The sequence below is a fragment of the Morone saxatilis genome, unplaced genomic scaffold (genome assembly GCF_004916995.1).
Source record: "Morone saxatilis isolate NCDOM2014 unplaced genomic scaffold, NCSU_SB_2.0 Contig15, whole genome shotgun sequence".
Taxonomy (NCBI): Eukaryota; Metazoa; Chordata; class Actinopteri; family Moronidae; genus Morone; species Morone saxatilis.
The window spans coordinates 9,703,672-9,728,006 of record NW_023339707.1 but is presented as its reverse complement, the minus strand read 5'-3'; the positions used below and the strand labels follow the sequence as shown (position 1 = coordinate 9,728,006).

Below are 24,335 nucleotides of genomic sequence, written 5' to 3'. Positions count from 1 at the left end.
TTTGTGTTGCTTTTCCAGCTGCTTCCACCAAATGCACTCATGTTCTGTGTTGCCATGTTGGCCATGGTACTGGACAGTACTGGCGATAACTGCAGTTAGGACAGTATGCAGAGGGAAGCAATGACACCATTAAAGTCGCGAAAAGAGTCTTATTTATTTTGTGTATATTAATTTGTTGATGAGCTTTCACAGGCATGAACAACAAGGAAGAGAAAATGAAAAAAGGTAGCGAGGCAATGACCATGTTTTATAACAAGACAGCCGACAGTAAGACATTTAAGGTGAAGGCGAGGAAGTAGAAAAATATTGGCAAATAGCAACTAGCTAGCAATTATTTTTTATGTACAGTAAGTGAGTATTATGATAGAAACCTTCACGTATGTATGCATTTACATAAGGTTTTATTGTCAGGTAGAACTGGAGGAGCACTTCAGCAGTTGATGACCCAGCTCACATCTGAGTCTTGTTTATAATGGATGACTTCTGGAGAAAACAGATACCTGTATTCCTTATGTTCCTGATGCCCTCAACATTTTTGTGTGGTTACGTTTTGTGTTTTAAGGGTTTTAAAACAGCAAAACCAAAGACTCTTTTGTTGAGGGAGTTTGAAATAGGTGGATTTTAAAGTGGCTTTACAAAAAAAACATAGGCCAAATGTTCTTGAGAATACCTCATTAACTACAGCAATTTCCGTATGCTGCCAATTGATTGGAGGCAAGATGTCGACTCTATTTGATTTCCCCCAGTTTTCACAAGACTGGCATATTGTGAGCATCCCACCAGATGCTCTGGCAAAGCTTTTTCCTCGAAGAATGAGAGCAATGTTTGGAGAACTTAAGCACCCTGGGGGGTTTTATTGAAGTGCTACCAACAATTATTGTGAAGCAGAGTAGCTTTGCGTGTTTTTTTTTTGCTTTTATTTATTTATTTTCCTGTTGTTCGGCTTTGATGGAAAAAGCAAAAGGCTGGAGTGATGAAGTAGCGTGAACTAAATGCCTCATCCCCTCCTTTCCTCTGTGCCACTTGAGATAATACCTGTTTACTTTGGGAAGTGTTCACAGAAACTGTGATGCCACTCCTACCTTCAGTTCAGACGGTTTGTGGCTAAATTACATGCAGATTTTTCCGGTGCCTATGAATATGAAATGGAGAACACAGAGAGGAACACTACTTTTCAGTCTGTTTTCTCTCCAGTTATTCTTCATTTTCTCCCTCACTTTTTCTTCCTCTGTCCCCTTCTCTGTCTTTGTTTGGTATGATGCCCACACTGTTTCCATGTTAAGGCCTGAGCTCACTCCCACTGTGTGCCAGACGTTAGCCTGTGAGCACTATAATTGTAATTGTGGGTAATTGCCAACCTCTCACAATTGCAGGTTTTGTTATGATGCCCGTGGGCGCTCGGTCCAGCTCAATAACTGCTGCTTGGAGTCATTTCATCCCCCCTACCTTTAAGTACACAAATGACAATGAAATGAAACTGTCATGGTAATCTCCAAAGCTTTAAGTGAAAGTGCCATGAGAAAATAAACAGTTTGGCTAATCGGTTGGACTGTTCTCGTAAGGTGTTTATAGGTCTATTTAGCTTTTCTCATCCAAGTTGTGTTAAATGAATTTTCAAAGTATTGCTGGCCTTCTCTGCTGTTTTTAATTAGCTATTTCTGCTTTGGCTAATTACTATCACTGAGGGACTCCCAGTCAATCCAGAGCTCAAATGAAAGCAGCAGACAGCTATGTATCATCAAAGCACAGTCTGCCTGCACTGTTTAGTGTCATTTCACGCTACACTGTACTCAGAAAGCAGCTCTGTCCTTGAGTACAAGGCCTCTTCCTTCACTAGGTGTTTAAACACCAACACACACACACACACACACAGACAGACACACACACTCAGGGCCGCCAAATCTCATCAGGCTACTAAACCTTATAACATTAAAGTAATTGCAGTGGTTGTAGTGATGTCTTTTATTTTTAAACAAATTAAGGTTTTTTTTAAAAACGAGACCAATCAAATTTTGGAAACCAGGGGAAATCATTGTGGGCTGGTGTGTGTTCACAAATCTTTTGTGATTGCTGGCAGCAGCTTCATCATAACAGGTAATGAGGACGGTTTTGCCTATTAAATTTGCACCTCAATCTATTCAGTTTGGATGGTCTCCAGTGAGAATACGTGTTTGGATCACAGTGGCCCCTAGTGGTGATCAAGTGTACTTCAGTCAGATAGAGAGACATCGGAGCAGTACCACTGTTATGGTACATGCATTGCAGCTGAGTTCCTCTTTGCACTCGCCTGTTACAGGGGTGTTACATAGCTCAGGTTCAGCTTTTTACAGCACCGGTTCATTTTGTTTTGGATCCAGTGAAGACAGTGAGGTTAGTAATGAGGCGCTGTTATCAAAGCATGATTCTCCCCCTGATTCCCTGATGTGTCAATTGTGCAGTTGAAATAGCTTGTACACACACACACACACACACACACACACACACCCCTCCAGATCCCCTATTAGTGAGCAATGTTTGATCAATTTTTAATGGATAGCTTATAGGTTAAACCTATAACAAGGGTCAGATGTCATTGTGGAGGTTTGTAGATCCATGATAAAACTTTAATTAATGTTGGTGAATATCTCCATGACAGCAAATAAGTATGATACAGTAGGAACATGATATCAACCTCGTACAACCCGTGAGTTTGTTTTTACTGAGGAAGGGAAGAGGTGAGCACACTGTGCAGCTCTAAGGCTCCTACTTCATTATTCAGCTGGCAGATTTAAAATCCCAAACCGTGAACACTGGACTCCCTCCAATGAGCCGATGTCTCTTTTGTTCTCTCCCCAAATAATTATGTTAAGAGCCGACTAAAAGCCTGTCCCATCTCTTTAGGACTGAAGTTATATGGAGTAACGTCAGTGTGAAGTGGTTTCATTCATTAATGTGAGGAACATCATTTTCTGAGGGGGTGTTGGTAAGTGGGTCTCTCTTTGTGATCCTGTTGTCTGTTGTGGCAGGTAAACCCAACTTGAAAAATTGTACATGCTACTACGGACATTAATTCCTCAAAGCAAAGACACCTGTATTGTTGCCATACCCCCTTGTAATTTATTTATCCATGTAGAAATCAGTGGTATTAAGCAGAAAATCAGGGAAGGGATCTTGTTATCATATTATTTATATATTTGTTACCGTGATAGATGGGGCACGCCAGATAATAAGGGTTGTTACTTAACCAGAGAGATGCAGTGAGTGGGATGTGAAAAGCGTTCCACGGTGATACGAACCGCAGTGAACGAGATGGCTTTCTTTACAGTCAAGGATCATCAGAAAGTCTGTCCTTGGTCTGAAAAATGTTTGACACTTACCCACAGAGTACAACATGCATTCATTTATAGCATTTTAAAGTGATAGTCGACCAAAAAGCCATTATTTGCATATCAAACAGCGACCCCCTGTAGGCTTAAAAGGTAGCTTTAAACAGTTTGTAGTTTGCTTCTTCACAAACAGAAGCAGCTCTGGTCAGGTTGGATTCATTTCGCTTACAAGAAGGATTCCTGTGGTGACATGTCAACACATACAAGAAATCTCTCTTCCTGAAGTATGATGCACTCTTCTTCTGTCCATACATGCACACATAAATTAAAAAAACACATTATGACAAGCACTCAACACAAGTTATGTGAGTTATGTAATTCAGAGGAATACAGCTGATCATTTAGTAACCAGTTCACAATAAGACCAATAAGCAGAATCCATAATGGTATAATAATAATAAATAATAAAATCTTATGAATTCCCATCCCTATCTGTCAGCTCACTAATTAACATGTTATATCCTGTATCCTTGGTCTTGTTGTCACCATCAGGTTGCCAGGCATTCAATGTAGACTCCAGTGTTTCCAATTTGTATGCTATGCTAAGCTAATCAGCTGGCTTTAGCTTCGTATTTATTATACAGACAAGACTGGTATCAATCTTCTCATATAATCCTCAGAAAGAAAGCAAATATAATTTCCCAAAATGTCGATCCATTCCTTTTAAGTTACGTTTGATACAGGAGTGCCTCCAGCCAGTAGGAACTCCCTGAGGGGTTCAACGTTCCTGTTTGGTAGCTAATGAGTTGGCCCACTCATCGCAGGCAATCTAAGCCCTCCAGTATAGCAAAGCGTCATAGAAGAGCCCAAAGGCTTTTAGCCCACTACAGTGGTAGATGCTCACATTAAACTACTTTAAAGCACAAGGGCTTTGGTAGCAGAAGAGCTTTTGTGTGATGAGCTGAAGAAAAAAACACTTATGGAGATTTTTGTGTGTCGGGAGTGCTTGATACAGGCAGGTGTTCTTGGTTTTCAACATCGGGCAGTAGGAACAGTGGCTTGAACTTTTAATGGTGAATGTTTGTGTGCCTGAGTCCTGATCTCCTTTTCCGGAGCTTTTAGTATCTGAATTTGCATGCAGGCACACACAATTTTGCCCAAAGACAAGCCCTGATTGGACATTTAGACACAGAGAAAAACTAGATAAAATCAAAAATAAGTACATGTGATTTGATTCACAAAATACTGGCATACAGTGCATGGCAAGAAAGAAGATAGGTCCTTGCACAGATTCCTTTCTCCATGAAAAGACTATTAAATTGAAGCATCTACTATAGATTTCTCTCCATGTCTTCTTCCTCCTCCAGCTCAACAGACATTAGCCTCAGCTCTGTATGGCTCCCAGGTGGTTTCCTTTTGTTTCATCTGGTAATAATTCTTGGAGGCTTGGACCAAGCCGCAGAGTATGTTAGTCATTTATATGGCTGTTAGCAGAAGGAAACATGCTAGTACTTCCCCAGCTCTTCTACATTCTTCAGTATAAGGTAACCGCAGTGAGCCCCAGGAACATCTTTGCTCTTTAAAAATATTCATACATAGGTTATAAATGTAAAAGTAACAGTGCTAACATGATTTGCGAGCGTGAATAGACCCTTTTACCGAGTCACTGTGAGTGCTTTCTTGTATCCGACACCAGGAGGGTTGATGTTGCCAAACGGTCACAGGTGCAGGATGTGAGGCAGCAGCAGCATTTTTGGCTCATCTCAAAGACGGCTTTGATTACACTTCCTGAGGCAGGTGCTGGGAGGTTTCCTGTTTCTCTTGGCCAGTGAGGGATGTTTCTTGTCTTCGTTTGCTGGCTAGTTTGGCTTGAATATCCCTTTTGCTTGGGGATTCCACCTCTGAAGAACGGGTGAAAGGGAGTCATGTGAAAGGGTGACAGGAGAAAAAAATGAAGTAGAGGAAACGAGAGGGTGAATCTGTCCTTGTAAAACTGCACTTCCATTCCACTTGCCTGAGCATGCTCCCTGGACGCAACTTGTGAATGTCAAGCAATTAACCAGGCTGTGATATAAGTTAATTAATGACACACAGCTGGCTCAGAGGGGGGAAAAAATGAGGGAAGGAAAAGAAAGGTTAACACGTGATAATAAGCATCAAAAGGAAAACAGAGAACCGTGTGATGTTATGAAATATCAACAGTCAGAGCAGCTGTGCTGTAAGGACATAGATGTCAAAGTGAAGAATACAAAGGTGGACAGACACAGTGAGAATACATAAAATGTAAATAAAGCATATATTGTCAGTTTGGAAAGATAGCTCGAGGCAAGCTCAGCTTTAAGCGAGCAGATGTCTGGAAAACAGCCTTGCATGAAAATCAAGAGAAAGCAGGAGAAGAGGCAGATGCAGAGGAGAAGAGAAAAAAAGGATATGTTGTCTTTGAGAAAATTAGAGCTTCTGTGAATAACTACAGTGCACCACATTCTTTATCATGATGCGTGGGTGAGGTGCCAGGGGATTAGAGAGAGTGTGTGGCAGAGAGATAGATGAAAAGGAGAGACCCAGCCTCCAACGAATCTAGCAGCAGAGAGGAGATTGACAGTCGGGTTCATGTGTGATTCACCCCTTTATCAGCACGCAGTCACAGCCTCATTAGACCAACAACAGCAGGTGTATTTCATGCTCTTACTTAAAACGCTTCAGATCTGAGTGTGCTTAATAACCTGTGGTCTACACATACTGACTTAAAACAAAGAAATACTGAACATGAGTCACCTCAAAGCATGTTAGCAGTAGTATACATGACCGCTTTAAGGTAATTACACTTTTTATTTACAGTTCTGCAGTTAATAAGTCTGTATGTGGGATTGTTTTGACAAAAGAATAAAACAAAGGCTGTCATTTTGCGATGGCCTAACCAATGTCATGAATCATTCTGCTTGCTAAAATCACTCATTAGTAACCTGGAAGGGAAGCATTTATATCATTATTGTTTATGTGCCCTGTGGGAATAGATATACATAACACGTTTTCTTTCTCTCTATTATGGTGTAAACAACTTTATATAATTTAACCCACCATCAATATGTTACTTAATGCATAGTTATTTTCTCCCTTTCTTTCTTTTTTCCAAACACAACACATGCACAGTTGCTATCACACATGCGCACACACCAATGCACGGACAATTCACTGCACCACCAAGTGTTTCCAGGTCTCTGATGCTAGCTAACACCTTGTCTCTCTCTCTTTGCTTTGTCATCCTTCCTTGCAGCCATGAAGTCGGACCGTAAGCGTCTGAAGGCGGAGAAAGCAGACCTGGTGAACCAGATGCAGCAGCTTTATGCCACACTGGAGAGCCGGGAGGAGCAGCTCCGCGACTTCATACGCAACTATGAGCAGCACAGAAAAGTATGGCACCCATGTTCTGACCGTATACAGTCACACGCAAGTGCACGCACAAAAAAATTATCCATAGAAAGTAAGAAAAATCTCTTGTAGCTTGTGTTGGTTGGATGTACAATACATGGACCAATCTACAGTCTACAACTAATCAAATTGTGTTACATATACAGCAATCTTAAGAAAGCTGTGGTACCTGTCAGTCAATCTGCCTTTGCTTGACTGCCTTAATGTCATCTCAGACTGATTTGAAATTTGGTTCAGTGCTATTATTTAGCAAGTTTGACTCGCTCAGTTTATTTTTCGAAGGTATGCTTGATATGTGAACCAATCCATCAGGATCTCTGTGTCTACTAGGAGAGTGAGGATGCGGTGAAGGCGCTGGCCAAAGAGAAGGACCTGCTGGAGAGAGAGAAGTGGGACCTGCGGCGGCAGACCAAGGAAGCCACAGAGCACACGGGGATGTTGCGCTCCCAGCTCGACCTCAAGGAGAACCGCATCAAGGAGCTGGAGGCTGAACTGGCCATGGTGAGACAGAAAGACAGACAGTGGGAGGGGGGGTAACTACACTGACAGACAGGCAGGCAGGCAGGCGGAGAGGCAGACTCTCTCTTGAATGCCTTTTTAAAAAACCTTGTATCTCTTTCTGTGTAAATGTTTATTTTTGTATCCTTTTGTATCTTTTTTTAATATGTAAAATAGCTACTAATTAAAAAGCCAGAATATGGGAAAAAAGAAGGACACTATATGCATACTATATGGGTGTACAGTACGCTGTATGTCACTACACTATTTTGGATATACTGCATATAATTAAATACAGAAAGCCTTTGAATGTACAGTATAGCCATCCCTCATGTCTCCAACCCCCTCCACCAGATGAGTAACTGTGTCAATCAGAGAATGGAGTTCCGGGTGTTTGAGCGGGTTGCAGAAAGGGACTACTCTCCTAGGGTCATGGCGGTAAGATGGGCCCAGAGCTTTTTAAATTTTGACCTTTCTTGATCCTCCCGCACCCTGGAAATCTCTCCTACATGTGACCTAATTGTCGTTTTGGAAAGTCCCTCCTCAGATGCACGTTTTTTGACTAACCCCTCAGCCGACCCTGACTGATCCCAGTGATCCTAACATAAGTGATCCCACAGAATTTCCGCCCTGATTGATCTGAATGTGTTATAGGTCCAATTAAGCGAAGAAAATGCTTGGGGAGAAATATACAACAATATTCTAGCAACTAATGATTACTGCAAAGGTGTGTGATGGTATTCTGTTTTGCATGTGAAAGACTATGATTGATAATCGTTTGACCGCTGGTAGGTAGAGATGATTGCAACGAAGCTGATTGTCTGTTGATTTGCAGCCTGCCGTCGTTTGGCATGATGATAAGATTCGCACAATGATTTCAAGCATTTGTAAAACACCGACATGTCAAGGCTAATCAGAAAACATTCACACAAAGGAAAAGAAAACTTTTGACAGACACAAAATACACAGGCACAAACACATATCCCAAGGCTCCAGCAGTTTATTGTTGTTCCTGCTGAAATATGGTGAATTGTGCTTAGTGTCAATGCTCTACAGAGCAGAAACTTATAGGAAAGCTTCATTATTTCCACCTCACCATTCTCGTAAGTTCCACCCCCAAAAGGAAGCATACAGCAAACACCTCCTCCAGATATTCTGTCCTTTTTTTCCCCTCCGTGCTCTCAGGAGTGGTAACAAGAGATTTCACACAACAAAAGACCAACATGAATACAACTGCATTTTTCATGAGACAACAACACCATGAGGAGTCCTGGGGAAAGAATTCTCGTGTCCGCATGCACCCAGAGACTTGTAGTATGATTCTGATACATAACATATGATGTATGCATAAATAAGAACACCAACTCAAAAACAACCCTGAAACTGCATAAAAGTATAACATTTCTCTTCAGGATTGTTGCTTTTTCTGACTGACTGTCTGATCTGTCTGTCTATCTTCTTAAGGCCAAACAGTCACTAGCCACCCTGACCAAGGACGTGCCCAAGCGTCACTCTCTGGCCATGCCCACGGAAACGGTTGTCAATGGCAACAACCAGGAGTGGGTGATGCAGGCTGACCTCCCCCTGACTGCTGCCATCAGACAGAGTCAGCAGACCCTCTATGTCCACGCAGGGCATCCCACTGATAGACAAGGTAGGCCAACATGACCGTAACATCCTCATCCTGTACATGAACTGCCTCACACAAGGTGGTTTTACAGTCATTTACCCTCTGCATGTTCATGTGAACCTGCTTCACACACATTCACTCCTGCCATCTGCTCAGTATGACCACATTATTGGCCACTGATGATGCTCCGGTCGTGACATTTCATGCGCTTTATGTAGCTGTTACAGTGAACATATTTTTGGCTTTACGGCTCCCATTTGTCTTTGCTGCACAGAAATGTTTCCTTAGAGAATGGTGGCAGCTGAGGATCAGTTGGGTGTCAAGGACTGTTTTGTTCTGGTTAAATGTATTTTTACAAAAAATGAGATGTAAATGAATTCATACATTTTGTCTGTGATGTTGGAGTAACCTGACCCAGCTTTTAAGGAAAACGTCTTTTTTTTCCAAAGTTACTGTCTACATTTTTCAGCCTTTTTCACCTGGCTGTAATTAATTTTTGGCCCCTATTTCTACTTTGCCCGGCCCCTCATAACATTTGCTATTGTACGTTCAGCATTTATATGACTTATGCAGATATACACCACAGATGGAGAAAAAGAAACAACATTCTCTATCACTGCTTAGAGTGAGCCATGGCTTTAGACATTTGCAGGTGAAATGCATCGCAAACTGCAAGCCAAAGCATCAACCATCATTGAAATTCCCATTTGAAATTCAAAACACAGTGAACACACAGCCTTTCTTTGCAAAGCTCAGCCACTCTGACTTTTGGGCTGGAAAATAGAACTGTGTCCTTTCTTTTCCTGTGTTGCATTGCAGCAATGCAGCTAGCCAATCATGGCTCATCCTGATATAAAATGGGGAGTTGTTTTCAAAAGTGCAAATGCAAATAATAAATAATACATTTTGCAGTGGGCATCAAGCAGCACCACAGCAGCAGGTGCAACCACGATCCGAGGGAACCTGCGAGACGAGAAAGCATCGAGGTAAAGCACAAATAACTTCTGGAGAGAGTAAGCTCAAGTTGATGTAACCCATAAGCTATTCATGCTGAGGGTCGTGGGGACACTGAAAATATCGTGGTACAGATATAGTAGATGGGAGGAAGTAGTGTAGGCAGCTCAGTGGGCATCATGGGAAGGTTCCTCAGCAGTCAGGCCTGATAGCAGCAATGAACTAAAGGGATGGTTTCCAGGGCTCACCTGAGCTGAGTATAAGTAGTCCCGTTATCGTAGGCCTTTTGGAAGACCTATAGAAACCCACAAGTAAGCTCTGAATTCTGGGAAAAACACAGGTTGGTTGTAGTGGAGTGTAGGGTACTATGAGCCCTCTTATGAGCTTTAAGATATAAATGGGTTGCCTGAGCCATGAAGAGCTTTGTAGGTTGAGGAGGATTTTAAATTCTATTCTGAATTTTACATGGAGCCAGTGCTGTTATCCAGGCTGTCAGAATGAGAGGTTCCTCCAAAACTTCCAAAACCATAAGATTAAACATATCTAAACTTAGTAGCAAAAACTGGTTCTATACAAATTAGCCTTGCTTCCACTAAAGGAGGAGTTCATCTCAGTCCTCCTAGAACCTGTTTTAAAGGGCAGCCACGGGTTAAAACGGGTTGCTGACTAATTGGGGACATCTGGAGGAAGAAGCAGACAAAGACAAAAAACAAGGAAAGTGTGTGAACAGTCACGAACCCCCAAATTGCCATGCATTTGGCTGTACTATATGTATCAGTCTCACTGGTACATACACAAACACACTCGCTCAACCTCTGTGAAGCTGTTTTCACTGTTGCTTAGCAACTGCAGATGATTGCAAATAATTCCAGGCTTTTGAAATATATTTTTATTTAAGGGTGTTGTGGCATTGTGTCCCTGTTCACTACTTTCGGTGCCCAAACACACACCCCAAAAAAAACAAGCCTTTTTTCTCTTTTCCCTCTCGTCCCGTTTAGTGGCTGCCGTGCGGGTGAGCCCATGCCACTCGCGTCAGCCCTCCATCATCTCTGACGCCTCTGCAGTGGAGGGAGACCGGTCATCCACACCCAGCGACATCAACTCGCCACGCCATCGGACTCACTCCCTCTGCAATGTAAGAGCTGCCCACCACTGCACCCTCCGAAAGTAATCACCCCCTTTGTAGTAACTGCCAACTGTCCTGCTCCATGGCCGTTGCCGTTTTCCTTCCGCCATCGTTCTGGCTGAATTCATGTTTGCCCCACGCAGCCTGTTGTGTACTCACTCTGCAACTGTGACTTGAATTTATGTGAAAAACCAGTTGTGTTTGTTGAGTAAGTGCATGTCTGCCAGCATGTCAAGTGTCACTTCCCTTCTGTGTTGTGATCTTTATCTATCCTGGTCTTTATCGCCCACTCTGCACCCCTTCGCTGACTTCTCTGCTCTTGCATCTCTCTGTTCCTTTGCCCATCTCTTCATCTTCTCCTTCCCTCTGCTCTCCCTTTCTCTTTCTTCCTCCAGTCCCTAGAAGATCTGGAGGAGGCGAAGCGTAAGAAGAAGAAAGAGAAGATGGGGCTGGGCTCTCTGTCGCGAGTCTTCGCCCGGGGAAAGCAGCGCAAATCCCTCGACCCCGGTTTGTTTGATGGTACTTCAACGCCTGATTATTACATAGAGGAAGATGCAGACTGGTAAAAAAGCACACATGTCCGAACGAGCCACCCGGAGAGCCTCTGTGGCAATTATCAGAAGACAGCATTGTGTTAAAGCGCGAGCGTGAGAGGATGGGCGTGCGTTTGATGTCAGTGTGTACAGATATAACAATGTGTGTGCCTGTGCAGTCTCACATGCATGCATACTTGCGTGTGTGTATGCATGTGAGAGTGTGTGCATGCGTGTGTCGTCCATGGTCAGAGGCCATGTCAGAAGCCCGGAGGCGTGTCTTGCTTCGCTGAAGTGTAAACCTTAACGAGCAAATTGCACCTGTATGTATGTACAGTCCTGTAAATAGAGTGGACAGTGTGACACAGCGACCATGTGGATATGTTCTATTGTATCTGCCCTCCAAAACAGCTGTGTTATTGGATCTTTTAATTGTTCTTTACATTTTGACTTTTTGTTTTCACTCAACTGGAAACTTGAAGGACTGCTGTACTTGTAAATAACAACAGTTGATGTGCACTTTGTGCGTGTAAATGTCTCCTTGTCCTGAATGCCTTTTGTTATTTTTGACATGTACTCCCCTCCCCTCACTACCTTTTAACTTAAACTCCTCCCTGTTTATTGTCCTGCTTGGTCCATCCCCCTCCTTCCACACTGCCATGATGAGAACAGTTTCCTGTCGGCAACATGCAGACTCCTCAAATCCACCTTCAATTTGGTTGTTCAACACATCCCTCAATCCGCCAAGAAAACTGTGCGCTCCTTGATGGTTTGCTTAAATGAGCCTTCAAAGACACTGCTAAGCGAGGAACGAACTTTCTATGCAGAACAGTTTGTTCCACGGCAACATGAAGCCAAACAGGAAATGTAAGAAATGTGTTTTCTATCTGTTAAGATAGAAGGTACATGCCCGAGGTACATGTGACATGCATGCACATAGTCCCAGTCCCTAAATGCATGTTGAATAAAACCCTACTAAACAGAAATGTCTTTCTCTGGGTATGTTGTTGAGGAGGTGATAAACTGTCTGTTTAAAAAAAAAAAAAAAAGAGAGGTCAGTTACTGATTTCATGATGTTTATTCATGATGATTTCCAAGTTATTAGATATTCAGAAAACATTATGATTAATGTTCAAGAGATTAACACCCCAAAGCAAACATAGAGCGGTTTAATCTGCACCTACAAGGCTCTTGTATGCAAAAATACATTTGCAATATTAAAGGTTCGCAAAGTCAACAGTAACAAAGAAAACCCATCGCTAGATTTCTTTAATTATTAAATAATTATTAAATTTATTCATGAAGCTTTGTACCATTTTCCCTCTGCATGATCTTACAGTAGCTTGTAGCTATATAGTTTTAATAATACTTAAAAAAATACTTTTGGGAGTAGAATTATTCTGGGAAAGGTTGGTCTAAAAAAAGGAAGCTATTATCCCAAAATAAGTGGCAGCTTAAACATCAATTATACTAACATAGTAGATATCAGGCGGATGGATATTTTTACCAGAAAATCTGAGCTTCAATTTAGAGGCCTGAGCATGGAGCAGGCGTTAAATGAACTGTTATAACAATAACGAGTGCCAACCCAGGAGGTTAAAAATCAGACTTAAGCAGGCTAATCAAACCGAAGCAAATGCATACCTTCTCCCATGACCCTGTGAACTTGCCAAAAAAATCAGATGCAAAGTTCAGGCCATTGCTGAAAAAGGCAATTAAGTGTGTGCCAAAGGTTAATAGCATTTCTCCAAGCAAAAGAATGACTACAGACATTGGAATATTTTCATCCTTTCATTGGATTGAGCCGGAGTCTGCACTGCCACCCCCAGGAAATCTTTTCTCTCTGATATTAAACTAACACTGGGTATTTGTCTCATCTGAAACACTATAGAGTCAGAGATTACATTGGAGCTGTATTTAACCACAGAGCTTGTCAAAAGAGCGCCCATGTAAGCAGCAGTGAGGGGATTATCATTTAACCCTTAGCTCAACCCACGTTTGGGCTCGCAGATTTTAGATGTAGAGGTGAATCATTAAGGTAATTCAAACATAAGTCATCATGTATTAAATTGTATGTATAAGATCAACAGCTCAATCAGTTTATTTCATTAAACATTTAATGAAATGTATAAAAATCCAGGCTATTTTTATTTTTTCATTTAACTAACCATTATGACCCTCTGCTGATGGGGGGGAAAAAAACATATCAAATGAAAAACATTGTATGATTATTATGTTTTGAGCCACGGCCTCTCTGTTGTTGTTTTTTTATTTTCCTCAAATATTTTACTTTTTTGTAAATGAGATAACATTACAGAAATAAAAAATAATATTATTAAAGAGTTTTATTTAAAGTCAAAGATGTAGGCCTCAGTGGAGGACTTCTATTGTGAGGTCCTGAGATGTTTAGAAGTGGATAGTAGCAAACTTTTAAAGGCATGGCAACAAAATTACGCTCAAAAGAACTAAATGAGAAAAATAAGATTATTTTAAAATAAAATAAATAACGTTGAATTTCCACGTGGCTGTCCTCTCTTTCCCTGTGTTAATGTTTGTGTGTGTTTGTGTTCATTTGTTGTGGTATGGCTCTAATCCTGATTGGTCCCTTTATGCTGGGGGGGCTGCCATCTTTAACATATGTGTTAGCCTCCCTCAGTCCTGCAAGTCCATCTGTGAGAGGACTGCATCCCAAAAGCCTCCAAATGGCCTCCTTTCCTCTCTTTCCCAATTTTAACTCCTTATACACACTGAAGAGCATTTTCTCCTCTTCTTTCCTGTGACACCTCAATCAATAATCAGAAAATACAGAGGCGAGGGGAAAGGAAGCCATGTCGGATTGTCGGAACAGAACTCATATGTGTCAGCACATGGTGTCAATAATTGTTCTGCTTTGATTTGACCCCCTGACCTCTAACACTGACCCCTTTTGTCTGACCTCCTCTGGACTCTCAACACAGTGAAGTGACCCAAGAAGTAATCAATCAGACTCAGTGACACCAAGGTACACCAGTCCCAATTGCTTTTAGATATTAGCTCTGTTGGGTTGCAAGCTGTGTTTGCAGATGCCTTCTAACACATCACACAATGACCTTGGGATTAAGCACTTCTTCAAGTTGAATCTAATCCTGATGCAAACAATTGAGTGCCACAGTGTATATACTGTATATATACATACATGTATATATATATGCTTCTGGGGCAAAAGCCAATGTTTTTTTTTTGTGTACTGAACTGATATTATTATGACATTCTGATATTATAGACTTCACAAATTCTAATATCTCGACAACAGTGGCCGCTTGAATTTAACATCCGACATTATGGGAAACGCACTTATTTGCTGTCTTGTCAAGAGTTGATACCACTTTCATGTCTGCAAGCTACAGCCAGCTGCCAGTTAGCTTAGCATAGACTGAAAGCAGACTGGCTGTAACTTCATTTTTACTGTACAGACATAAGTGGCGTCAGTCTTCTCATCTAGCTCTTGGCAAGAAAGCGAATAAGTATGTTCCCGAGGATGTAAAACCTAATCTACCTTTAAATAAAATTCAAGCTGCTTCGATTCGTTAAGCGCAAAGGCTAAAAACAGACTGGCTGTAGCTTCAAATTCATCATACAGACATACAAGCAGCATCGATCTTCTCATCCCTCTGCAAGAAAGCAAATAAGCGCATTTCCCAACATATTGATCTATTCCTTTAAGCCAGTTTACTCTCCAGATACAGTGTACTAGGGACAGCACTGGCTAGCTACCTATGGTGTAATCATTTATCTTGAATTGTGAACGTTTGTCCATCTAGGCTCTTGACATTCAGCTGTAACATTTTTAACATGTTTAATCTGGAAAATGTCACATTTCTGACAAATGTACAGTATGATGTGTGTCTTGGTCCAGAACACTATGTGCTGCATCCAAAACGCTGCAGTAGTGGCAGTGACATCCATTACACTGGCTATTGACGGGCATGTTTAACGATTGACTGCTTAAGCAAAACAGTCTCCTGTGTCTTATGTGAAGTGTACCTATGACCAATGTCTCCATACAAAAGGATTAGTAAGCCATCGCAGTGTTTACAAAAACACTTATGGCCTCAGATTAAAGACACAAAAACTATTTACAGTAATACCACGACATAGCTGTCGGATGATCTTCTGACCCACTCTGCTTTCAGTGGGTTTTAAAAAGGCATAATAGGGTCAACCCCACAGGATGACCTAACTGTCAGGTCACAGAGGGTCCAGTCTCCAACAGTTTGTTGCAGTACTTAATGTGACATTCCTTTGTTAGGACTCTCTCCGGAGTAAAAAACAGACCTTGTATCTGGACAAGAGTGCATTTCTGTCCATAGAGCAGATTTATTCAGCTTAATATGAATTGCTCTCAGAGGAGCTCTTGGAAGTGCACCTTCAGTTTATGCATTGCTCTTAGACAGGCTCATAAAAGCTTCCAGCTTGAGATGGATTGCTGAAGTCGAGTTTAATAAGAATCAGTTATTTGGTACCTATAATCATTCAGTCGTGAATCTCTTTTTGAGTAAACACAGTTGTACAGTAAAGCCTGCCAGAAAGTAAGGTTTCCATTTGCTGTCTCTGCTGGGAACAAGGACACACAAACAGACAGAACCACAGATGAAACATAGGAACCTGTTGACAAGCAAAATTTCAAACTGAATGATTCAGATAGAAAACATCATTCAATTTCACATCTTTATTTTTCCACTGGAATAACAATAACAAAATTGATGTTTTGGCGAGTGAAGCATCCGACAAGTAGAACAAAGACTCTGTGCATCCTTTATGACTGAACTCTCTGTGGTTTTTGTCCAAGACTCATTAGCATCCCAGGAATCCTTGCAGTTTTAGCCTTGATGACAGTCAGTGGGTGAGCCACAGAGTACTGCTATATTCTGAGGACTGCACCAAGATCAGTGCAGTATTTGTGCTGATGTAGAGGTTCTCCAGAAAGTATTAGATGAGACAGGTGACAGGTGACTTTGAGGTGTGTCATTTTTGGTATCAAATAGAAAAAAATAAGTGTTGATGCACAGGCACAACTATTTGTCAGTGAAAAACAAAACATTAAAAACAGACCTCACACCTCGGGTGGATGAGCGTTTCCCACACACACATATGTGTCATGAGCAAACCGAACAATAATACTATGTTCAATATTAAAAGCAATATATGACGCTTTACCAACTGCTGAGCACTAAAACTGGTACTATGTTTCCACCTGCTGGTAAATACAGAGAAATGGCTCTCAGTGAAACTAAATGAACTGTGGTATTGGCCAATATTTTCTTGGCCTGATTTCTCCAGACATTGAAATCTGACAAAGAAAAATGTAAACAGGAAACATTTGGCCCAATCTTGTAACAAAACAGGTAAGCAATGCAAGACTATAGGGGATAATCTATGGAGCATTTAAAATACAATTTCAAGGGAAAAGAATTTACCACAGTAAATTATGATATTATGTGGCAGATTTCCTGTGACCATAATGCATCAAAATATGAGTATTTTCGTTTCCATCAAGCTGTTGCTGCAGGCTAATTTAGACAGATGAGTCATGTTAATTCTACAGCTTAAACAGCTGTACATGTAATGGACTACTTAAGTGAGGAGCTTGTTTATAAAAGCTGCAACTTTGTTTACAGCATTGCTGGCAAGCGCATGGCTTGTTGACATGCAGCCAAAAGCTTAGGATGTTGTTAAAAGCATGTTTGTTTTGAAGATATTACTCACCATCTAGTTACATTCTTCCCACTGGGCTGATTTTCTGTTCAACTCATTTGAATTTGCAATTACAGTACGTTGAAATTAACATTTTGTTTTGTCATTGCTCACTATACCCACAACCACCTCTGCCTTCACTCACACCCTCAACTACATCACCCACATGTCTCCCCCTCACCCACTCACCCAGACTCGGACAGCCTCTCCAGCCCCACCCGCCACAGCCTTAGCCTGTCAGATGGGTCGGAGGACCAGCTGGACCGCCTCCAGCAGGTGGAGCTGGCCAGGACGACCCCCATGTCCCAGTGGAGGGCGGGCACTGTGCAGGCCTGGCTGGAAGTTGTCATGGCGATGCCCATGTACATCCGTACCTGCTCAGAAAACGTCAAGAGTGGAAAGGTAGAATGAAATCTCTCACATGAAGTGGACTCACTCTGTATTTTACATACATTATTACAGGCTGCAGTAAACTGTACCAGGGTACTTTGATATTTTGCAGGTTTTACTTGGACTAACAGATGAAGACCTGGAGCTGGGTTTAGGTGTCAGCAGCTTAATGCATCGCCGGAAACTCCGCCTAGCCATTGAGGATTACAGAGATGCTGAGAACGGTAGAGGGTGAGGAAGGGAAACAGAATTCTTGTATAAGCTGTACATTATGTGGTAGTGCAAGAGTGCCATCTGTTGGTGATATACGGTTACAACATTTAGAACATGTAGTGTGGGATCATCTCATTATTCTCTGGAGTCATAATATTGACTTTAAATACAAATGTTTAGACATGAAGCTTCCGTCTCACTGTCTGTACAACTGTTACAACCTCCTACAGAAGCAGGTTAGTCTCACTTCCATATAAATGTGTCTTTTTAGTCATCTGTCCACAGTATGGCCTGCCTTTATAAACAACAATTTTAAATACATTAAAGGGTCAGTTCCACCTCACTTACAAAAAAAACCTAATGTTTCAGGTTTTACAGTTATGCAACCTCAAAGAACAACATTCAATGGCAATGTACCTTTCCAGAATCACTCTCCCTTACACCACCACAATACCTTAACTATGAGGAAATTTTGATCTGATGGGTGCTGGTGTAAAGATAAATGATCACCAAAGTTATTACAGTTTATCTTGAAAGAAACATCTGTACCAAATTTGATAGAAATCCATCCAATAAATAAATAACAAATAATCCATCCAAGACTTTTCTATCCAAACCACACTATTTAACCTCATGGTGGTGTTTGAGCAAAATTCTGAGGAATCAAGGGTGAGTCCTTGCTGCAGCGTCAGTGAGTTGGAACCCCCCCCCCCTTCTATCTATCTTCAGCTGTCCTATCAATAAAGACCCAAAAAATACATTAATCCTCTGGGGACCTTGAATGTATGTGTGAAATATCATGGCAAGCCTTCTAATAGCTGTTGAGATATTTAAGTCTGGATCGACCAACAGACATTGCAATCCATAAATCCACGCCACTGTTATATCTTCATGTATGGATACCACAAAATGTAAGTACGTTTTATATGTGAAGTGAAGTGACCCTTTAAGAAACTGTTTGTCTGTAGGCTGTCCAAGGCTGCAGATATGGACCACCACTGGGTGGCCAAGGCCTGGTTAAGCGACGTTGGCTTGCCTCAGTACTCCCAAGCCTTTCACAACCACTTGGTGGACGGGCGCATGCTGAACTCCCTGACACGTCGTGACCTTGAACGTCACCTCAACATCACCAAGAAGTTCCACCAGGTCAGCTTGCTGCTGGGCATCGAACTGCTGCACTTACTCAGTTTCGACAAGGAGGTACGTAAGTCCACAGTGTGTCCACAAGCAGAGGATAACAGTGAATTTACTTTGGTGTGCTCTAGCGGCAGGTGATCTGTTGAGTAAAAGCTGTTTGTGAAAATGGTTTCCAGGCACTGCAGGCTCGCCGGATACAGTGTGAGCACCAGAACGTGGATCCATTGGTATGGACCTCTCATCGAGTCATCAAATGGATCAGAGATATTGACCTGAAGGTGGGGACAGAGAGAAAGACTGAACACATGTAAAACACTCACTATGTATATATATTGTCTTTTTAAACTCACATTCTGAAAGAAAAAGCTGAAGCTGACAAATTGTCAAGCAAAACATGTCCAGCAGTCATTGCAAGAAAACAAATATTTTAATAAAATATTAATAATCAAGAGATACTAATGTATTGAGCATTAGAAGGACACTATCACTTGGCATTGTGGGTAATCTGGGCTCTTGTGTTTACTCAGCGCTCCCTATCTCCACAGAGTGATAGAGGGCCTTTGTTATTGTACTTCTAAGCTGCTACTAGTTGATTACAAAGCCTTTCAGATTCCAGCCTCTGTGGTGTAATATGAATCTCCCCAGTCAACATTGTCTACTGTCTTGGCATAAGAACACATGTTTCCATTATGAAGCATGACCACATTCAGAGTGCGCAGAGATAAGGCCGTCTGGACTGACTTCCTGTTAATATCCTCGGGGTGTGTGAATTTATACTGACATCAGCAAATAAAATCAATATATTCTTTGTCCGGGAGCACATTTGACATATTTTTTGGGAGATCAGTGCCTTTTCATTTAACCAGTAATGGCAACGGTATTACATCAGAGAATTCTAGGTTTGACGCTATGAATGAAACAAGTAACTTTTTTCCGCCCACCTGTCCAGGAGTTTGCAGAAAATCTTCTAAATAGTGGAGTTCACGGTGCTGTCATGGTACTTGACCCCACTTTTAACATTGACACCATGGCAACAGCGCTGGGGATCCCCAACAACAAGCACATGGTTCGCCGACACCTTGTTGAGGAGATGAAAACCCTGATTGGCTCGGCCAGGTGAGAGGAGACACGACACCAAGACAGACCCTACTGACGATCTTGGATAATATATACTGTGTTTGTCTGTAAATTTTGTACAAATAAGTATTCTAGTGTCTTTGCAGTTGTCCCCAACACTCTCCTTCTTCCCATCTTCCCTGCAGGGCGGATGCCAAGCAGGACTATGAGCATCTGGGCCTGGGAACGCCACCAACCCTCCTTCGCCAGAACTCCCTGGGCAGACCACCCAGCTCTACCGGCCGGCACACTGATGACGAAGGCTCACTGAGAAGGAGGGCTGTCAAAGTGGGTATAAAGTTACTGCACTGAAAACTTTCATGAGTCATTTCACCTGGTTTTAGCCTACGTTTTGATAGAAGAATCCAAATCAAGCTTGGTCACTTTTACTCAGAATAAATACTAGAAGAATACAATACAGATTTGACACAGCAGCAGTGCAATATTAAAGGTGCACACAAGACAACCTGTATGGCAGCAGGCTGACAACATACGAGAACAAAACTTATTACACAGAGAATATTCCCCCCATGAAAGTAAACAATGTAAAAAAAGCCTTGTGTCAGTGTATTCGTGTTTCTGTTCTAGCCTCCAACAGGGTTCAGCCCCAAAGCCCGCAGTGGGCGGGACTTGAGCTGTCATAGCAGCTATGGCTCCCTGCCACGGGAAGTTCGAGACCAGACTCCACCCAGAACTGAGGGAAGCCCAATCCGTGGTTTCACCAGCATCGAGGTCACCAATGTGTGAGGTCGTCAGACATCAGCTTTATCACAGCTAAATCATGGACATTTGTCTTCCATGTACACCTGAACATGTTTTTTTTTTTTTTCTAAAGATGAGCCTTTACAGGACAGATTGCACTTTTTAAACGGGACAGGATTCTTTTTTTTCCTGGTTTAAGAAAAACTTTATAAGACGCATTGTGGGCAGGTGCTATTTTAACGTTTTTGAAGGCGCTCATTTCCCTTCCCCAACGCCAGAATCACGAGATGAAGGATTCAAGCTAAATGATTATTTTTCTATTTTTTTGTTTGTAAATGGTTCTTTGTGAATCAGGATGGGACTTGTTTTTGTTGACTAGTTGCTATTAACAGTCTGGTTCTCTGACCGAACTGAGATCATATAAAGACTGTAAAATACAGGGTACTTGATCACAAAGTGAAAAAAAGTTTCTATGTAAATTGTTCTTGTTTCATCCAGTTCTGCTGTTCGTAATGCCTTGTCAGTGTAGCTGAGGACAATGAAGAAAAAAAAAGAGTAATTGAATTTTAAATTCTAGAGTTTATGTTTGACAGTCATTTTCCATCTTGCACATTTACACAGTTGTGTCTAAACAGATATAGCACTCTCTTCTGATGTTTTATACTGTGCAGTAAACATGGAAAAATATTTGAACAATGCCAGCAGAAGATGACTACTGAGCTGTATGTCCATGGGCTGGTGGCTGAAAGGTGTAAGGATGCATATACAGTATATGAAAATAAAAGAGTTTCTTTTAATGAAATAAAGATGAGATCCCATATTTGGTAGTCCTGTTGTGCCAATCTTCAGCAGAATGTTCAATAAAAATCAATTAAAAAAGAATCTGCAACCACAGAGGGAGGTTTTGGGATTAGATTAAAATGCACATTAAACAAAACAAGAATTAAGGCCAATCCTACAATGAGTAAAATTACCACATGTAATGTTAAAGGGATTGCTCACAATTACAAACTTTTAGAAAATTATCAGCCAACTCTGAAACTGTATTTTAGCCTCTTTTAATTCATTGTTTTGGTTTTACGGATGCAAATTGACCTTACTGTTCAGTGCTACAGATCTCGACAAAAAACACAAAACTACTGTACGCTATATTCCTACATCAAGCACCTCAGGAGTTGAGGGGGGAGGGGGGAGCTAGAAGGAGGAGGAATATTTTACAAAAATGTATCAGGCCACCAAAAACACCAAATGAAAACTAATGTTGCACCGCCTCTGCTGGATGTTTAAATGAGCAACTGTTTGCCAAATGGTGTAAAACAGCAACTTTATAAGGTGGTGATATTTAAGGGTTCTGTGTCTGTCAGCTTTAAAGATCAACATTCAACAACTGCCTAGTTTGCGTGAAGGAAGTTGATTGGTCAGATTTGTGGTTGTGTATGAAATTTATGAATGAGAGGAGCTTTGACAGTGTGAGAAAGAGGAAATGGTGGAGATGCTGGATGGTTCACTACCTCCACAGTAGTGCAAATCGGGGTGCATACTAAACACAGATTACCTTTGTGTGCTACTGACTCTTTTCAGGTGACTGATTTCTCAACAGTGTTTTGTTGAGTCACTCCAGTTCCTCCTTTCTTTGCTCTGTGTTGGACTTGTTACCTCAAGCAGAGTTTAGATCTCTACGCAATACAACATGGCACAACTTCCTCCTCTTACTCACGGTGGCTCAGCCTTTGTGGCAAGATAACGATGACACAGCACAACATGAGACAGCTACAGTATGGCTAGCAACCTCTCTTAAATTAATTACCCTTCTGGTAATCCACCCATGGCTGGGAAAAATAAAACAGGCAATTCATTATGTGATGCCCCTTTGTACTCTGGGATATCAGAGATATGACATGGGAAGGCGTGTCAGGTGAAGTTTCACCTGAGAAATGAACTGAACTACTTGTTAGGGAAACATTCAGTTGGGAAATGTAATTACATTCTCATATAGCTGCAATAAAACCAAGATCAATAATTAGTGGATCAGCGGATGTGACTGAGTTTACAAGTTGGATTGCAACGGCAAAATCAAGAAGTCATTATTTTATTTGATTTATGTATGGTTTTATTTGAAGTAAATATACACTGCACAGAATACTGATTAAATAATCTGATAATGCCACATTTGATAGCAAGTTAAGGTTACGAGGCTGCTGACATATCACTTAATTTGATTACAGGCTCACAGTGATAGGAGATCAAGCCAGACTTCCAGATGTAATCAAGACTTGCTCACAGTATTTCTCTGTCTATCCTGTGTGTTTGTGTGTGGGTGGGTGAGTGGGTAGGTGAGTATGTGTGTGGTAAATGCAGAAACCAGACAAAAGCTTAGGAGGAAGAAAACCTCCCCAGGGGTTTGTGCCTCATTGTAGAACATTTTCCTAACTGCTTGTCCTTCCCTAATTTAAGTTATAAAGATTGAGAGAAAATCCTATCTTCCTATTACAGGAGTGATTTCCTAAACTCAGGGCTGTGTCCTATCTATCATATTTTAGCTTTGATGAGTTAGGATGTAGCACGGACGAAGCTTGTTGGTCAATTCAAAATAGTCTTTGCAGTCAAGATATACCATTAATACAGTCTCGTCAAAGTGTCATCATATAGTTTGTGTTGCATAATATTGTGTTGTTAATATGTTGTTCGCCATCTTCATTGTCATTGCCATACAGATCTAACAACGGTAGGGCTGCCATATTTGCACCCTGTCTCCTCGAAAACTGAATTCCAAAATTGTTCTCATAATTACGTTGCAGTGACAACCATGATTATGTTCAGAGACAACATAGTTATTTTGAATTTAGGACAGTTTCTGTGCCATCCTTACTGAGGAAATTATTCAGTTAGGACAGTTCTGTAATAGCTAAATTCCAATCTTAAGATAATATATGTTTTTTTCCTCAATGCAGTTAGGAAACATGATGTCATCCTAACCTAAGATATGATAGGATTTCATACTTAGGAAGTTTCTGTAATAAGGCGCCCAGAACAACAGGGTTGCCCCACTTAAAAGGAACAGTACAGTTGGGACTGGTTTTGTCATTATTGTAAACCAGTCCAGTCCTCGTTCTAGCAGGCCGATACAGAGGAAGACACTGGGACAAGGAAGTGGAGCCAAGTGGCGCCCGTTTTCACTGTCTTGAGTAAATTCCAGCATGTAAACAACATGAATACAAGCACAAACACACAAGCAAAAGCACACAAATGTCTATACTGTGTGTCTAAATGCATTATAGAAGAGCATGTGTGTCATGTGAGTGGCTGCAGCGTCCTCTGGGTTGGTTCTGTCCAAAGGGTAGTGACGTGAGTAGGTGAGTAGGCTGACATAAAACTGACTGACTTGTCCGTGTTTATTGCAGGAGGAAGTATTAAGTAAAGAGTGAGTCAGTGACTTTTAGTCATGGATTTTGATAACAGTTTATGAGACACAGGGTCTCATATATTTTCATGGGCATCTCCTCAAACCCTTTCAGTGACCCATGGACCCCAGGCCTCACTTCACAGGTTTACAGCAACTGAAGAAGAAG

General features: G+C 41.4%; 1 protein-coding gene across 9 annotated transcripts in view; it reads left to right on the top strand.

Annotated features, from left to right (window-relative positions):
* kazna (kazrin, periplakin interacting protein a) overlaps positions 1 to 21,586 on the top strand; it is a 113,039-nt gene extending 91,453 nt beyond the window's left edge. For 3 of the 9 annotated variants that reach the window (XM_035655865.1, XM_035655866.1, XM_035655863.1), the window contains 13 exons: positions 6,580 to 6,716; positions 7,065 to 7,235; positions 7,587 to 7,670; positions 8,697 to 8,886; positions 10,815 to 10,951; positions 11,338 to 11,461; positions 17,402 to 17,610; positions 17,711 to 17,829; positions 18,780 to 19,011; positions 19,125 to 19,226; positions 19,898 to 20,064; positions 20,211 to 20,352; positions 20,653 to 21,586. In XM_035655865.1, the coding sequence (XP_035511758.1) occupies positions 6,580 to 6,716; positions 7,065 to 7,235; positions 7,587 to 7,670; positions 8,697 to 8,886; positions 10,815 to 10,951; positions 11,338 to 11,461; positions 17,402 to 17,610; positions 17,711 to 17,829; positions 18,780 to 19,011; positions 19,125 to 19,226; positions 19,898 to 20,064; positions 20,211 to 20,352; positions 20,653 to 20,811 (1,973 nt within the window). In that variant the 3' untranslated portion in view covers positions 20,812 to 21,586. Of the gene's footprint in view, positions 1 to 6,579; positions 6,717 to 7,064; positions 7,236 to 7,586; positions 7,671 to 8,696; positions 8,887 to 10,814; positions 10,952 to 11,337; positions 17,611 to 17,710; positions 17,830 to 18,779; positions 19,012 to 19,124; positions 19,227 to 19,897; positions 20,065 to 20,210; positions 20,353 to 20,652 lie in introns of those variants that run through there. The other 6 variants (XM_035655864.1, XM_035655867.1, XM_035655868.1 and 3 more) reach the window with 6 other exon arrangements.
* The last annotated feature ends 2,749 nt before the right edge of the window (positions 21,587 to 24,335 follow it).